Genomic DNA, 18,641 nt, shown 5'->3' on the forward strand with positions numbered 1-18,641 from the left:
TAGATATGATGTGATGTTGTCATGAGGAGGACTACATATGCATTGCAACATTTTTCCCTAACTGAGATTTTGTCCCATTGGGTTTTTTTGGTGAGGTCTTTAATGAGACAATATGTTATGCATATTATAAATATATGTACTCTTTTTCCTTCAATAATATTTTTTTCTCCATAGGGTTTTTATTCTAATAAGGTTTTAACGAGATACATTATCTATTAATGAATATCTAAAGGGAAGCGTTATGAAATTTTTTTTATTAAGTGGATGTCCATCAAAATCAAGATAAGTTGGATATAATTTAGAACTCTAAGATTAATCAGAACTAGAGTTTTATTTCACTTATACTTATTATGTCTATAAATATAGACTTTAAAGAAACATTGTAAATATCCTCTATTAATCAATAAAAATATGTAATTCTCTTTTGCTCTCATATTTCTTATTCTTTTACTTTATTATTTATTTCGTAACACCATTAATTTATTTAATTTTACTATTTTTTAAATTAATTTGTATAATAAAATTTTACAACAAAAAATTAACGAATTTATATCATTGAAAAAAAAATCATATGTACTTGCCAAAAAGTTTATCAAAACAAGAAAAAGTAAAGATAAATGAAAAAGGAAGAAAACAAATAATTATCATATTGTAGTAATTTATTAAAAGTAGTTTACATATATTAACTTCTACCGTATGTAGAGAAGTAATGTTAAATAAGATTTATATTTGTTTATATATTAAGTACCCTCGTGTACTTATATCAAAATATAATTTAAGTGAATAAAAAAATATCATTTAAATGAAATAAAAAAAATTGAAGCCAATTCATTATTTAAATATTTAAATAGAAAACCGATAATTAATTCGAAAATTTTAAATAATAAAAAACAATTTATTTAAATAAGAAAAAGAAAAGGGATATTACTGAGGAAAATGGATGGTGGGTGATTGTCTTGCAACGTCACCAGGTGTTCTTTATGACGTCATTACACGTATTAATATCCGTACAAGTTACTGAGTATGTTTTATTTTAAATTTTTGGTAATGAGTGTGTTGACAAGATTTAAATAGAAAATATGTTAGTTAATGTTTAAAAAAAAAATGATGTTGGAATTGCAATATAGAGAGAAAATCACGCAATTTGGGATTGGTAAAAAAAGATAAAAAGGCAGAAAAGCAAGATATTATTCTCACGTCTACCTAAGATTTTCTTTTCTTTTCCAAAATAATAATTAAGTAAAAGGTGTAACACAAACATAAATCTTGCTCGTAGCTATAGGGATCTGTTAAGTTTTATTCAATTATTATTTTAAGTTTTATCTTTATTAATTTAAAAATCAAACTTTTCTCTCCTAAATATATGTTTTTGATTCACACTATTTCTTCCATCTCCAATATATATTACAAGGCTTTGTTTTTTTAATTTACCCACTAAAAATCCATTTTTCAAAATTTTTATTTCTTTATTCAGTAGAAAAAAAATCCAAATTTAATTAAAACAACCTACTTGAGGTGAACATCCTACTCCTATTAATATGTTGGTATATAAATTTGCATATCACAACTATATGATGCTATTTATATATTTTATGGAAAATTGAATATTAGTATTTTCTTTTGTTTTTTTGCTTAAAATTCAAATAATTATGAAAAAAAAATCTGGATGGGGTCTATCTAATATGATATTGTAACGAGGATAGGTATACATAACCTAAAAAGGTCAAAATCTTCTTCACCTAAACAAATACATTTATATATATAATTTTTAATGTTTTAAAGAGACAAAACCCTAAATCTCCATCATTTCAATGGTTTTCTTTTTCCAACCACGTAGGTGCTCCGACTTTTTTTTGCCTTACAGCTGTGAGAAATTAAGGACTTCCCACTGCCTTACATCAGAACCGATGGATTTGCTGATAATTCCATCACATTGAGAAGTCAAAGGGGTATGAATGGTGTTGATTTAGGGTGTAGGTGAGAAGGAAGAGACAAAACCCTAAATCTCCATCATTTCAATGGTTTTCTTTTTCCAACCACGTAGGTGCTCCGACTTTTTTTTGCCTTACAGCTGTGAGAAATTAAGGACTTCCCACTGCCTTACATCAGAACCGATGGATTTGCTGATAATTCCATCACATTGAGAAGTCAAAGGGGTATGAATGGTGTTGATTTAGGGTGTAGGTGAGAAGGAAGAGATGGTGGGAACATATTAGGTTTACTTTTGGGGTCCCAATTCGTTTAATATTCTTGTCTGCAGGTTGCAAATGGGTGGGTATTGACCTAAGGTGAAGAAGACAAATATCAATGTTGAGTAGCTAAGAGACATGAAGATTTTAAATGGCATGTTAGACTAATGATTGGAGCATTTCATGAATTTTATAATTTATAAGATACCCATTTTGCTTTTATCCCTGGAAAATCCACTAGTGCTTATTGTTTATTAGCCATGGAGTTGGAGAAAAAGTGAAAAAAGGGATTGTGTGATTTTCTGTTTCATTAATAAGGCAAGGACAAAAATGGAGCTAAATCTCAAAGAGTGGTGGCAAATACGTAGCCAAATGCAGTGATCTTATGTTTCAAACAATGCTCAGGTGAATTTGGTTGGCATAGTGGAAGGTTTTCAAGTTTACTAAAACTGAATATGGCAAAGCACCAACGGCTTCACACACGGTCAAGGTTCATGATGGTTCAAACATCAAAGGGAAAGCTAGAATTGGCTTTGCTTCCCTTTGGCTGCTGTCTTTGTCAATCAAAAATTGGAAAACAATAATTCCGCTACCTTTTCCTTTGCTTGTATCTTTTTCCTTCTTTTCCTCTTTTTACCCTATCTTTTCTTTCTTCTTGCTTCTTCTTCACGTTCCATTTGATTCTAAGTCTGTCAAATTCTACTATTAGTTTATGTAACTATAAGTTACCCATTTAATATTTATACTTTAATTTAATTATTTTAAATTTTGTATTTTTTAAAATTTAAAATTTCAACTTTAACCTATAATTTTTTTGAAGGTTACATATGTTAGGTTAAATTTTGTGATTTTCAGATTCGTACGTAGCAAAAATATTATAATATATCTAATATCATGTTAATTTATTTTTTACAAAAATTTACATTTTTTAGTTAATAAATTTAAAAATTACCGTTTAAATCAATATTAAAATTTTAAAATATAGTTTAAGTTCACACATAGTAAGAAAATAATAGTATAATTTAATCTAATAAATTTAACTACCAAGGACTAAAATTTTAAAAATTAAAAGGACTAAAAATACCGACTTATGCGTACTAAAGAGAGTAAGAGCATAATTTAACTTCTTTGATTCTTTCCCCTCGTAAAGGTACAAATCTAAATTTAAGCATGAAAACCCAACAATTAACGGTAGCTATAATGTGTGTAAAAAAAAGAAAAAAAGTGGATGATATTTTACATTGATGCATGATTCATACACCTCCTCCCTCTCCTCCTATACAATTTCAAACAAAAGCCTGACCTATGGTGAAGAAGTAAAAAAGAAAAAAAAAGCAAGCAGAAACAAGTTTTTGAAATTGACTTTCCTTAACCTTTGGTTCGGATAATAGTGATGGTGCCTCTTCCTTGAGTGTGTATTTTGGTGAGGGCCACCACAGCTTTTCCAGAAAGCCCAGGACCATCCGCAGATACGCATGGCCTACAAGCGAAATCCCCCACTGGGTGCCTTACCGGCCTTGTCGGTGGCATTAGAATCCTTTCGTTAATGTCGTTTAGTGTCATATCCCCTTCTATCCCTCCGGGCTTAACCAATGCAAATGGATAAACAACCCTTGTTATCACCCTTTTCTTCTTCTTATCCTCACTTCCTATAAAACCCACCAATAAAACCATAAATCAATGTTAAATCATTTAGCTATAATAACATCAACAGAAGCATTGTAACAATTCCCTTCGTATTTACCAGAAGAAATTTGGGTGTCTTTGTTGAAAAATGACTTGCTCTTGGCTGTTGATATTTTGTAAGAAGAAGAAGATGAATCAAAAGCTTCTTCAAAGCTGCGTGGTATTGCCTCTTCTGGTGTTTTTATCTCCGTGACAATGTTTGCTTCCTCACTGCTCACCGATGTACTCATTGGTTCATCTAAAGTATAAGGGAAAAAAATCCATAATAAGCATCATTTCAACATTGTATACTATTTGATATATGCATGGGATGGGAGAAAGTACGTGGTGGCTAGTAAAAGAGAAAAATGAATAGTAAATCATTACCTGAAACGCCATTAATGCTTGTTAACTGGCTCATGCAGCTGAAATTCTCAGATAGGCCCCAGTTGCAGCTATAATTCCAATAGCCCTGCTGCATGATAACAGTGGAACTAGCCATGTTCAGATCACATTGTTAATTTGGTAAAACAAAAACAAAAGAAAACCAGAAAAAAAAAAGAAGAAAAATACCATGGCGAGATCATTTAAACCATTGAATTGATTATGATCATTGTACAGCAAGAGGCGTCTTCGTTTGGATGGTTCAGTGAATTCAAGCAATGCATCTTCCAGATACCCAGAAGAGAAATCAGAGTCTAGATGTGGAAAGAATGGGGCAGTTCCACTTCCATCCATGACTGCATTCCATTCACATGCAGAGAAACATAAATGGGGTTAAACTCCCTTTAAACTAAAAACATAAAGGAAAAACAAACAGTGAAAGAAAGACTGGAAGACAATAAAGCAAGAAAAGAGTATGTACCTAAAGACATGTCTGCGTTGAGAACTCCAAGGTTTTGAAGATCCCAACCTGGGGAAGGGCTATGGAGGCTGCTACTAGTGTAAGCCATAGAATTAAGCTCACCCATGTTTGTTGGGGTTTAGGGTCTCTTAAATAGCTAAACAAGAAATCATTTTATAATATAGCATTGGTTCCAACTGCTTGTAATGGTTTGATTGGGTTGTTCTAAATAACCAAAAAAAAAAAAGGTGAAAACTACATTATTGTAGAAAGAAAGAAGGAAGGGAATCAGTCAACGGCAATGGAGAGAAAAAAGAGTGTGTTTCTTGGGATATGGAAAAAAACATATTATTTTGAAACATATTCTAAATATTTATTGGGCTTCTGTACTCTGTGCTGGGGATTGGAATTTTAATCATAAATGTGGGGTTTGGTATATGGGGGACTAAATAATTGCAAAAGTTATGATATCATATGCTGTTGTTTTTCATGTAAAAGCAGAGGGATTGTTTTTGAGATTAAAGGACAAAAGAAAACATGGGTAGATAGACATAATTCAAATTTCAGCTTTTCTTTTTCCATTCCTTCTGATATATGGTTACCAACCGTTTCTCCTATTGGCAACTTTTTCCCTACCACCTTCTCACCATTGTGCCTTCTTTTTATATATCCATGTAATTATATTATCAAATTTGAAATTAAGGAATGCAAATCTTTGTCTAATTCATCCTTCACCCTCTCCATTTAGGTGGCGATAGGGTCCACACACTAGCATGCTTGTGGGGTTCAGGTGCAGCATTTCAGCAACATGCAAGGAAGATGAGAGGTGGAGATGTGGGTCCAAACCTTTTTCACTCCATGGAGTTTCGATGGTCCAAAAACTTTGTCTCAACATCTCTGTTACCCACATTGTATTTTGTGTGAAATGTCTCTGTTCTTTCTTCTTCTTCTTCTTTTTTCCCTTTAAAATCATGTATATCATACAGTACGCGTTGGTTATAAGGTTTTTTATACAATTTTTGCTATTATCTATAATTTTCTCTAAATTTTTAAATCTATTCTCTTAATTGTTATAACAATAATAAGATCACGCCATTAAGAATATATTGTATTTCTTGAGACGATAAGAATTGTTTTAACTTTACGTATTATTAATAAAAGTAAATCATTACTGCATTTATCAATAATAAATAATCACAACATGGGCATGTAGGTAAGCACCCTTCACCAATGTATCAAACAATTTCTAAATCCTTAGCTAATTAAACTCACTTAAGGAGGATATGAAGTGTGTCCATTCAAACTCACAGCTTCTGAGAATCTTCAATAATATTATACATCTTCCACATCCTATAGCCACCCTATAGATAGTAGGGCATGATTACACGAGCCCCGAACAGAAAAAACATGCATACATACCCTCAAAGGACAAAAGAGAAGGGTCTCTTCACCCACTTTTTCCATCTTCTTCACCCACGGGAGACCCCCACTTTTTTTTTTTAGATATTATGAATATCCAAGAGAGTTTATATTATCATAGAACTATATTCTTTTCCCTCTTTCTCTATCATACTTTTAACCCCATTCAGTCTTGCAATTCTTCGCTCCTTAAAGATGAACTATTCTCAAACTCCCAACTTAAAACTTGTATCAACAAATACTATTGTGCCAACCAGTATAGCCATCAATTAATTCATAAACAATAGATTTTAGCCTAACATTATACATAAAATATTAAAAGTCACAACAGTTAAGGTTTTATTTTGAAAATTTTGAATTTAAATGTTGAATGGATGATTAAGAGAAGTATAGATTATTGTTTTAGTTTTACTCTCATAATTGATATATTGATAATGATTTGTTTTGACCTGGCATTTCAAATTTACCTATATCATATGCATTCTATAACATAACAATTCACCAATAACAAATTATTACTATGTTTTTTTTGGGTGGATAAATGATTATTACTATGTTTTGCATGTATTGAGAGAGAAGTTTATATTTAGAACACTGATTACTATAATATAAAGGTGAACACATATAAAAGAAATAACAACATGGTGAAGTAACCTCGAGATCTAACACAATTTCCCAAGATCGCACTAAAATTGATATATATATATATACGAACTGCCTTAATTAAGGGGTGAATCATCCAGTAACCGTGCAGTAATGCAGCATCAATACTTTATTTATTAGCTCTCTCCTAATAGTAAATAACTGAGATTACTCATAATTTTTCTCCTTCATGGTTTCTTTCTTATGGGACGGTGTACCCTGAAAAGTATCAAAATTTTAATTGTTAGCCTCAGCATATTAGCATAATTAAGATTAATAAAACCTTTAAAGGAAAAAAAAGTAATTAAGTAGTGTTTTATTATGCACTTTAAATTTAGGATTTTACTTTTTGCTTCACTTCTTTTCTTGACAACCAATCAAGTAAAAAAGTGAAAATAGTGGGATTTCTTTAGAGTTTAGGGTTAATTAGTGTTTCTAGACATAAAAAAAGATATTATTAAATTATAGGCTTAATAACAAATTTAGCCACTAACGTTTACATATTTTGTCAAATAACAAGACGATGTGAAATTTTATACGTGGAATATTTTTAATGAGATGTAATTTATTACTTAGGTAACCTAATAAAATAATTACATGTGGAAAATAATAAAATAAATAAATAAATCATGAAGTTAAAAAAATAACTCTTAATTAAAAGAAAATAAACGTAATTATCTAAAGAAAGTTTCAAAATGAATACACACATTTAGTATTTTCAGTTTGATTTATTAATTATCTTTTTGAAACCTCTCTGTATGCATTCATTTTGAAATCCTTTTTAGATAATTACATTTATTTTCTTTAAATTAAGAGTTATTTTTTTAATTTCATGTGTGATTTATTTATTTTATTATTTTTTACATGTAATTATCTTATTGTGTTACTTAAGTAATAAATTACATTTCATTAAAAATATTTCATATCATCTACATTAATTTTTTTAATGGTACTTTCATCAAATCTGTTAGAAAAAATAGTTTAAAGAAAAAACAAAGATTGATGACCAAAAAATACTCAAAATTACAGTTAGGACCATTTTGATAAAAAATATAAACATTAATAACCAAATTTGTCATTAATCTTAAATTATATTACAATATGGATTTTATTATATTCCTAAAAGACTCATTGTTAAAGTAAATGGGAAAAAAAGGTAAAAGCCCATTGAAAAGAATGAGGGTGTCTTGGACCACTCATCACTTGAGGCTTATCCTATTAATTTTCAAAAGCCCCAAAAGGAAATATGCAAATAACCTACCATTTGCCAGTCTTGAGCCCAAAACGTGGCATTAGTTTATGTAAAAGTTGGATAAATTTAAACAGCACTTTCAAAAGATAAAGAGCAAAGCAGTAACTACTGTATTACGGCGTTTTTTGTTATAGTATTGGTATATATGGAATTTAAAATCGGAAAAAAGGAGGGTAAAAAGTAAACAGAATGGGGTAGTGTACTTACTTCCACATTTTTTGCCAGCTTGCCTGTTCCTAATATTGCATTTTTTGGGAATGGCAATAGCAATCCCAGGCATGATCCCGGCTTGCTTTGCCAATGGTGATAACAAAATAGCACAAAGGCACCTTGGAGAAGTCCTGAGTAAGGCACCCACCTTGGCGCAGCAAGCTGGAGGAACTTTAGCCCTTGCATTCCGAGCCGCTCCCAGGCATGGGCTTAAGCTTGCTGCAGCCGACCTGATTGGGGTCCTCCCACACCCTCCTGCTGCACCTACATCACTGACCAATGCATTCAAACTTATCCAAAACAAAAATAAAACAACCAGACAATAAGGTTTCAAGCTCAAAGCCATCTCTGTTACACTCTGCGAAACTCACTCTTTTCCCACACTGATTTTGCTGACCTCCACCAATGCATATTTATACACACATTTAAAAAAAAGGGGGGGGTGGGTTTGGCCTTAGGGGTGGTGAAATTTGGGTTTAGTGCGGTGGTTGTGGGAGACTTACGTGGAAGCATTTTGTGTTTTCTTCTTCCCTTAGATTATTCAAGATGTAATGATTAGTTGAATGTTCCCACTGAAAAGATCCATCGCTTGTTACTTTGGTAGATTTTGGTTCATAAATGCTATTTCCTTGGCTTTTTTGTTTAAATTTTCTGGCATGTTCTCTTCTTCAGGTTGCCTTAGGGTAGTTGGCAGTGTGAACATATGCATCGAAGGGTTTCCGTTATCTTTTTGGCATGCTTGGAGACTTTCAATAATTTGCTCCACTATGATATATTGAAATATAATAGACTATACGTGGCTTAAACTTATTAACCTACTGCTGGATATGACCTTATCTCAATAAGAAAAGCATATACATGATGTATGTGCTCTCCTGTATGCTTTCATATAACCTATATTGTTTCTTACATAACAACGCCATGCATGATCAATGAAAATCAAAGTAGAAAATAATTAAAACAACATATATTTAGTGATTTCAACCAAAAATCTGAAATTAAATCTAAGAGTCAAGCAAATTGGATTACAACCTAATTATTAGTCATTATTATCCTAAAACACACTCCAGCTAAAAGAACACATCTTATGGAAAATGATTATATGAAACTGTGATTCTATATTATTCTTGTCTCTTTCTAACGGAAGAATAACAAATCAGATTTTTCCTCTTGATTTTCTGCATTTTTAGTTGGATATGAAATTTTTCAAGAGAAAAAAGTTAAAAATCAAGAGGAAAAATCTGATTTGTCATTTTCACATTAGAAAGGGATAAAGATAACATGAAATTACAGTTTCATACAATCATTTCTCTACATCTTATTACATAATTACTATTTGTTTCATTTTATACCTTTTTCTAAATTTAATATACTTTTTTACTATTAAAAATAAAATATTTATTTTATAAATTATTAAGAGAATATATGTTATTCACTATTACCACAAATTTCTAGTCTTGAGATTGATATTAATTTTTTGACAAAAATATTATAATGAAAGGTCCAACAACTGTTTAAATTTTAATGTCAGAGTTTTGATTTTACTAATTGTTGAGTGCACTTCAATATTTTCTTTTCACTAATTGTTCTCTTTAGCTAAGGAGATTTTTTAGTAGCTTTTTTGTATTGTGTTTATTTATTTATTTAAATTTGCTAGTTTGTGAAAGAAGTGAAATTAGGTTTTTTGGTAAATTGGTTAACGGAAGTAACTGATGGTCACGAGGTTAACTTAAATTTTAACTAAGACAAGTGCACCTATCAATTGTAACTACAAGTACTTGTAATTATTGTCTTTTTATTATTTAACTGAATAATTCGAATGATCTATTAAAACTAAAATTAGCTAATTTAATTAACTAACGAACACGACAAAGAACAAAACGCGAAAATAATCGAGTAACAAACAAGAAACGAAACAATGCCGAGGAAAGAATCCGTTTAGATTTAATCTTCCACCAGCAATCAAAGTTACACAATTTCTTCACTTAACACATTGACTTGTAGAAATCACTAAATTATGCTAATATCTCTTTCGAGCATAAGAGCAACTAACTCTAGGTTGATTAATTGAAACCTTTCTAATTAAAACCCCTATTATCACATTAACTTGTGTTATCGATTCTCTTATTAGATTTGACTCTAATCTGGTCGATTCATGTCGTCCTATTTCTAGGATTGCATGTAACAACTCCACTCAATTACGCAAGATCTAATTGTAAACAGAGTCATTTCACCACTGATTTAAGCACATCGACCATGGATCAATACTCTAGAAATATCAAACCAAGAATTAAACACACATAATTGAGAACAAGAAACTAAGTATTTATTGCGTAAAATAAAAAATAAACGACAAATCATATGATTCATCTCCTTTAGGTATTTAGAAACTTAGTTCATGCTCGAAAATAGAAAAATCCAAGATACAATATAACCGAAAGAAATAAAGAAACTCACGATAATCTCCTAAGAAATCAACTGGGAATCTTCAATCTTGATAGAAATCTTCTTCCAAGTCGGCTTCAATGATGTTTTTCGAGTTGTTTTCTTGAGTATTCCCTAACGACTCCCTCTTATCTTCCTTTTTTTTTCATATGTACATCTTTGATTACCCGAAAAACCTAAAAATCATGATTTTTCACTGTTCAGTACACAATCTTGTGAAACCGACATGGCCTACAACAAATCCATATGGTCTGGCCGTGTGAAAAAGTGTAGCTCGTGTGGTTCCTTCAACGTGCTTCGACACTTTGATTTTCGCCCAAGTTCCCCATTAAACATTAAAACATGAATTTAAAAGATTAGGAGTATAAAATTCAAAATTAACATTGAAAAATCACCCAAAAAATGCGATAAGAATGAGGTTAAAACATGTTACTTTTAACACTTATCAATAACATTAGGCCAAATGATAATGAAATCAAGAGTAATAATTTTGGGTGCATAGTTAAATTTGAGGGGATGAGTCCAATGTTGTTGCAAAAGGGCATCAAGATGCCCATTACCAATATGAATTTCTCATCCTAAAGGTATCCATTTGTTGGGAGATCTTCCCATATTGTAGTAAACATGTAATTGTTTTCTATTTATTTGAACGATGAATGAATAAATTTCACATTTCACTATTATGTCTTTTTTATTTCTGTCTTTCATATTTTGCATGCATAGAAAAATTGTGAAATCAAATATTTGCTTATTAATTGTCTAAGTTCAAACTGATGATAAGTGGCATTGAAAGAACGTTTATTGCGAGAAAGACTATTTCAATAGATAATCTAAAAGAGTCTGTAATCCCATAAGAGAATCAAAGTGAGCATTTGATTCAAATACTAAAAAGTATTATTATGTCTTCTACAATTCCAATTAAGGAGATTACTAATCTTGACTATCGGAGTAGTTGACTGCACGGATAGAGACATAGATATATTCATTTGTAGAATGATACATTGGATTAGACCCAAGATGAATTAATTCTAAATTCGTTTTTAAATTAATTTACTTGTGACATTCATGGTGTAATTTACCTAAATCCTGAGTTAGTCACTGACCATGCGTATGTAACTCATGTGCTTTGATATAAGTGGAGGCTTATGCTCTAAAGATGATCGAGACGATAATCGGTATGTTGGGTACACAACTTGTGAATGGCATGACTTTACTAGCAACAGTGGAATTCATAGATCAATTAAAGAGTCAACGATATCCTTTCATTAGCATTGTGTTGATTGATAAATATGGAACGTGGCTACAGGTTGCTAGTTCTCAAACAAGCAATTTATCATAGTCATTTGTTGAAAGTAATCATATTAATCATTAAAAATACACAATGGTGACAATGAGATAAAATAGGATTGTATTGAGTGAACGAATTTAATTCAAAGGAATTAAGGATATCATATGAGGGTAACACACACATGACGAAGTCATTGGACAAAGCAGTTGGATGAGTTACTTTCGTAACGATGCTTGTGGACATAATTGCAATTACTAGAACTTAATTGTATATGTCTGATTGGTCTCTCCGTTAGGTCAACAAAAGCTCATTTGGACTGCATTTGAATTAGAAGTAAACTCTACAAGTTTAGAAATAATTCAATTGAGTTGATTCATTTGATGTGGAATTAAATTGGGTGGGTGTAAGAATTGTTCAACTGGAGAATTTGATTAAAAAATTTTCTTAAAAAATTAATTTGGAAAATCTAAGTGATTTTTGAGAAAATTAATTTGATTAAGTAAAATTAAATTAGTCAAATTAATTAAAATTAATATGATATTTTTGGAAATTAATTTTTAAGTAAAAAAATTGGCTCAATGGGTAATTGAATTTGAAAATTGGACCTAAGATCGTAAATTGGGCATGGGAACCTAAAACCAAGACCAAGACTCAAAATTTGGTTGAACCGGGCTTGGTTTGTGAAATCGAGTCGATAGTTTGACTGGTGGCTGAACCAGACTAGTCAGACCGTCACTGGTTCGGACCAAACAGGTAGAAATCGAACCAGCTAGGGGTGTCAGTGGTTGCGATGGCTGCATTCCGGTGGCTGAAAAATGGTCGGTGGCAGTGGAAGATTTACATTCCTACTGGGCCTCTACCAGAGAATTTTGATTTCAGATTAACTATTCCAAAAATAATATTATTTTAATAGATTTAATATTAAACTTAATTTAATATTTATCTTAATAGTATTTTATTAATTTAATATTAAAGCAATTATCTTAATATTAAATTTAATTTAATGTTTATCTTCTAGATAAATATTCTATTAATTTACTAATATTTAATATTAATTTAATTTAATATTAAAGTGATTAAGTTTAATAATAATTGAACTCTCTAAACTCTCCCTATATAAACAGAGTCGTTGAGAGAAAATTCTCTGAAGAAATTACTTCAGAAAATTTGTAGAGATATTTTTCTTATTTACAACTCGACCTAAAAATTTTAGAGAAATTGCGTAATTACCCTACTGGTAATTTTTGTGAAAAATTTTCTAATTTGAAACGAGCCTACACTCGACAGACATGACCTTTAGGATAGTGGAGAAGACTACTCATCAAAGTATTCATCCTAGACGAATTGAAAATTTACAATTTTAATTAAGTCTTTGTTACTTTAGATATCACTATAACAACCCTATTTCATTGTATGATAGTTCCGACCTCTCTTAACTAACAATTATTTATTTCATGGTACGGGACTCCAAATTGAGAACCACTAATTTTCTCAGAAACTAAACTCACATATAGTCTTACCATAAAATTTTCAGAATTTTTAGTTTAGCCAATTAGTAGAGTTTATTCATTAAAAATACCTCTGTTTCACTGTCTGACAGTTCTGACCTCTCTTCACTAAAATTTATTTATCTCATGGTACAGTCTCGGATGTTGTCCCCATCAATTCCTCTTGAAAATAGACTCATTAAGGATTTTAAGCATGCAAATTATGACCTATAATTATTTTTTTACAATTTTTAATGATTTTACCAAATCAGAACAGGGGATTCCAAATCATTCTGACACTGTCTCACAAAAATCCAATTATCACAAAATATGAAATATTTTTGCCATCACGTTTCTTTTATGAGAAAATAGACTCATTAATCTTTAATTTCATATCTTATTAAACCTCTAATTCAATTTCTACCATTTTTTTTATTTTTGAAAGTCACACAACTGCTGCTGTCCAAAATTATTTTATTACAAAATTTCACTTTTACATAATTTCACTTACTCCATTCTATCTTACTAAAAGATTCGCTCAACTATCGAGCACATTATTCAAAACTTTTCACATAGATATACTTGCACTTATTCATCACATAGTCATGTACATATGTATTTTCACTTAGTAAATTTCCTGTTGAACTCATTAGAACAATAACAGATACCTGGTGGCCTGTGCATATATCACCCTTGTAACCGAAGCTCTCTGGTATGCATAGTAGCCTGCACTTAGTACTACACATACGACCTATCAATCTGGTACACGTAATAACCTGCACTTAGTACTACACACGTGACTTATCCATCTGATACACGTAGTAGCCTGCACTTAGTACTATACATGTGATCGAAGTTAACGGGTACGCATAGTAGCCTGCACTTAGTACTACACATGCGACCTATCAATCCAGTACGTGTAGTAGCCTACACTTAGTACCACACACGTGACCTAAAATTGTCTTAAAAACATAGTAGCCTGCACTTAGTACTACACACGTGATCGAAACTATTGGGAATGCATAGTAGCCTGCACTTAGTACTACACATGAGACCTAACAATCTGGTACATAGTAGCCTGCACTTAGTACTACACACGTGACCTAAAATTGTCTTAAACACATAGTAGCTTGCACATAGTACTACACATGTGTTCGCACAACGGATCATTCGTATCTCTTCTATTTTGAAGGTTCAAACGGGAAATTCTTCACTATTCTATTCTTCACTTGTTCTTAGTCAATCCCAATTCGTAGTTTACATCAATTGATCATTCTATAGGCAGCCACATCTCATATAGTAATAAAATATAATAACACAATAAGAATCGAAATATTATTTACATACAAACTTACTCGTTTCAAAGAAACATCATATTCCATCAAACTTCCAAACCTTTACCAGACGCACTCGATTTGTGGCTTCATTCACATAACAATATCTCATAATCACATGGCATTGCAACATTTTCATCATAATAGCAAAACATCAAGAACATGTTATATCATCAAAATAATCACATAATATCAAATTATTCGCATATATATACTTACAACTTGTATAATATCGAAGCATTAGCATTCAAATACAATGTTGCATTATTAAAATCACATGAACTTACATCGTGTTCGAGTACGACTATATATTCTGATTTAGTGCATAATCTCATTCATTTCCAATCTATGCCCGAATCTCATTTTCCTTGATCTATAATACCATATTTAGCTTACTAATTAGTCACATTATTCATATGGGTCCAAAAATCATACTTTTACAAATTTTTATTTTGACCTCTAAACTTTCACATATTTGCACTTTGGCCCCTAGGCTCGTAAAATGATTTTTATTCAATTTCCTTGCAGTTTAAGCCTAGCCGAATCATTTTCATAACTGTAGCAGCCCCGAATTTCCACTAAATCACACTTTTATGACAAATTTTGTAACTTTTACAAAACAGTCATTTTTGACAATTTCACCGAAAATCACTGAGTAAAAGTCGTTTATTACGCACCGAGCATTCATATTCTACCATTAGACATCAAAACACATGCATGTTATCCATGGGTAAATTTTTAAACACAAACCCTAGCTCAAAATATGGGTAGAAATGTGTAGATCTTGTTACGAGGATTTCAAAAACGTAAAAATCATTAAAAACAAGGCTAAAACGGACTTACAATCGAGCTTGGAAGCTTGAAAAACCCTAGATATGTCATCTCCATGAAAGTTTCAGCCATGGCATAGAAGATGGACAAAAATTGGCTTTTAATTTTGTTTTTAATTCATTATAATTACTAGATTACCAAAATGCCCCTAACTTAAAAATATTCTATTTCACCCATTCCATGTCCATTTTTGTCCAACAAATTATCCAATGGTTAATTACCATTTAAGGGCCTCCAATTTAAAATGTCATAACAATTAGACACCTCTAACATGTAGAACTCAACTTTTGTACTTTTTACAATTTAGTCCTTTTGACCAAATTGAGTGCTCAGACGTCAAAATTTTCGAACGAAATTTTCACGAAATCAACCTGTGAAATTGTAGACTATAAAAATATAATAAAAACAAATTTTATTGTGTCAGATTTGTGGTCCCAAAACCACTGTTCTGACTAGGCACTAATTCGGGATGTTACAACTCTCTCCCCCTTTAGGGATTTTCATCCCCAAAATTCTTACCAGAAGAGTGGTTTGATTTTCACATAAACTCCACTATCTCATAATCATTGTTGAAGAATCTTTACTCAGGCTATGTTTAATACTTAGCTCTTTAATTTCTCATACTAAAGTCATGAATAATTCCGTGTTATACGACGCATCAATCGAATCTTGAATTCTATCAGAGAACTCATGTATACAAGGGTCGAACCCATATCGTCATAGAATATGTATACACACATCATACTTGAATCCTCTAGGATTCAAATGGTGTAGCCAGCCCGATCATCATGTCCTTAAGCTTTCTATCATTTTATACAGCCCGACAGTTCACTAGTTCGACCTCTGGTCATCATTAAAATTTAGAGCCTCAATTAGCTTTTTCAACAATTCACGATATAAATCTCGAATCTCAATCTGATTAACAAAAAATAGCATTTTAAGAAATTAAACAATCTCAAAGATACTTAATCTCGTAAGTCTGATGAGCGGAAATTCAGTACTTAACGACATGATTTGCAGATTCATCAATTACTTAACAACAAGTCATATGACATCTTTCTCTTTCAAAGATAGGAACAATTCTAATATGAAATCTATAGTAATCTCATTCTCAGAGATCATACCATAACTATCTTATCATCCTTTAACAATTCAAGTAAGCTACACTATCTCAACTTAAGTCTTTCTATGACAGCAGATACTTTAAGCTATCACATTGCCCTTCTTGTCTTAAAACACATCACTGAAATCGAGAAGTCTTTGCTCAATGCAGACCAAACCAGTTTCAAGCCTTCGGTTAATAATATTCTCGTATATTCAAATCGTTACCAACATGTAGTAGACCATTCAACTTTCACTAGACAAAAACTTTATTATTCAAAGCAACTTTAAATTGTATCAAAGTCTTCTAAGATATATACACTTTCATTTAGACTATCTGTCTTTTACCCGGAGAGATAAAATCCTATTCTCAGACTTGGAAAAAAAATTCGGACATAAATATCCCATTAAATCTTTCAAACAATAACCTATACAAACTGAACAACCAAGTCGGTCTTAATTATTACTTGATAAAGTTTCAGAAAATCCTTCCTTTCAGTTGTCAAAATGATTTAACATGTAATCATACAAAATTCACTCATCATACTAATCAAATTTCATTTCAATTGCATTAGATCAAGGTAATATAAATGTTCCCAATCAAAGGCATTAACTTGATTAAATTTCTTGAGAAAAAAAATCCATCATACAAGCTGATACTAGCAATTTCACCACTTATGCCTTTGTCGATGTCAAATCCTTCACGAAGATTTAAAGAATCCAGATACTAAAATTACCACATTACTATGATTAAAGCAGAAGCATAGTCACACTTGACATGATTATCACAACTGAAGAACACACTGTAGATATGAGCCGTGATTGATAAATTCCAGATATAGATAACAAGAAAACCAGGATTAAGAAGTCCAAGATAGAGAAATCCAAGATAAGGAAATCCAAGATACAATATCATAATGAAAGACCCAGAACAAAGCTCATAAGAAAATATGGAAGATTTAAATAATTTCCCTGAAGAAAGAGGTCTAGAAGAATACAACATTCAAGCCCACACTGGAACTAAATGCAACAAGGATAATGTACCTTCCCATATATATATATCGAACAGAACATCCGTTAGAAGGAACAGAATCATAACATCAGGTACATTATCTCATAAAATCCCAACAGACAGAACGTAATAGAATGCCAGAGGGAAAATAGAGCAATACAAATTATATACCTGTCAGACTATCAATACTTAAGTCTTATTCCAAGATTAGAAAACATTTTTGCACAATAACAATTTATCTAAAAATAGATAGCCCCAATAATACTTTCGAGAGTAAATGAACTCATAGAGTACCTCAAGAGAGACAGTCATGATCTACTTACTATAATTACCACATTTCGATATCTTACATGTCAAGATTTATTCCTCCAACTATTTTTGTTATTACAAATCCTACATTATGATTTTCATTGAAGAAGATTGGTTCTGAAGAAATTCCAGTTAATACATTTCTCGACATCACACTTTACTAGCTCTGTCTTTACTTATCAATCCAATTAATCTCTGATCATAGTTATAATCATTCTACAGCTGAACTCTTTGGTCTCATACTTGTGAGCTTATTCAACACTGATCTTATAAAATCCTTTACAAAACACCACTCTAGTAAGGGGGTGGGGTCATAAGGTCTCTAACTCGTCTCTCATACACATATACATATAACACTATTTCATCATCATAGTAACATTTTCACAAGCATATCATCCACTTCAGGAAAACTATTATTCACGTTCGTGTGACACGAACTTTTCAGTTATCTTATTTAAACCAGTGCATTTATGCATGCATTCTATGGATTCTAAATAACTTTACTTATCCCATTCATTCAATCAAACAAGTCATGCACATAACATCTTATTAGGGCCAAACAAACATGGATAAGTATATCACAATCAAAACTTTTATCTGGCACTTCATCATA

General features: G+C 31.3%; 2 protein-coding genes across 3 annotated transcripts; both read right to left on the bottom strand.

Annotated features, from left to right (window-relative positions):
- Positions 1-3,296: 3,296 nt before the first annotated feature.
- On the bottom strand, positions 3,297-5,642 carry LOC121228971 (uncharacterized). 2 transcript variants are annotated; one of them, XM_041112023.1, is made up of 5 exons: positions 4,720-5,642; positions 4,428-4,594; positions 4,242-4,329; positions 3,934-4,113; positions 3,297-3,838 (listed from the first exon to the last, which is right to left on the bottom strand). In XM_041112023.1, exons 1-5 carry the CDS (start codon positions 4,823-4,825, stop codon positions 3,558-3,560), a joined length of 822 nt encoding a protein of 273 aa, XP_040967957.1. In that variant the 5' UTR covers positions 4,826-5,642; the 3' UTR covers positions 3,297-3,557. The 2 variants fall into 2 exon arrangements, with proteins under 2 accessions (XP_040967957.1, XP_040967962.1); XM_041112028.1 differs by having other exon boundaries at positions 4,242-4,326; positions 4,720-5,624.
- A 186-nt stretch (positions 5,643-5,828) lies between these two features.
- On the bottom strand, positions 5,829-8,972 carry LOC107937130 (non-specific lipid-transfer protein 4). Its single transcript, XM_016869954.2, has 2 exons — positions 8,219-8,972; positions 5,829-6,978 (listed from the first exon to the last, which is right to left on the bottom strand). The coding sequence occupies exons 1-2, from the start codon at positions 8,565-8,567 to the stop codon at positions 6,962-6,964; spliced, it is 366 nt and encodes a 121-aa protein (XP_016725443.1). The 5' UTR covers positions 8,568-8,972; the 3' UTR covers positions 5,829-6,961.
- Positions 8,973-18,641: the final 9,669 nt, after the last annotated feature.

Source organism: Gossypium hirsutum, chromosome A01 (genome assembly GCF_007990345.1).
Source record: "Gossypium hirsutum isolate 1008001.06 chromosome A01, Gossypium_hirsutum_v2.1, whole genome shotgun sequence".
In the NCBI taxonomy this organism is placed as follows: Eukaryota; Viridiplantae; Streptophyta; class Magnoliopsida; order Malvales; family Malvaceae; genus Gossypium; species Gossypium hirsutum.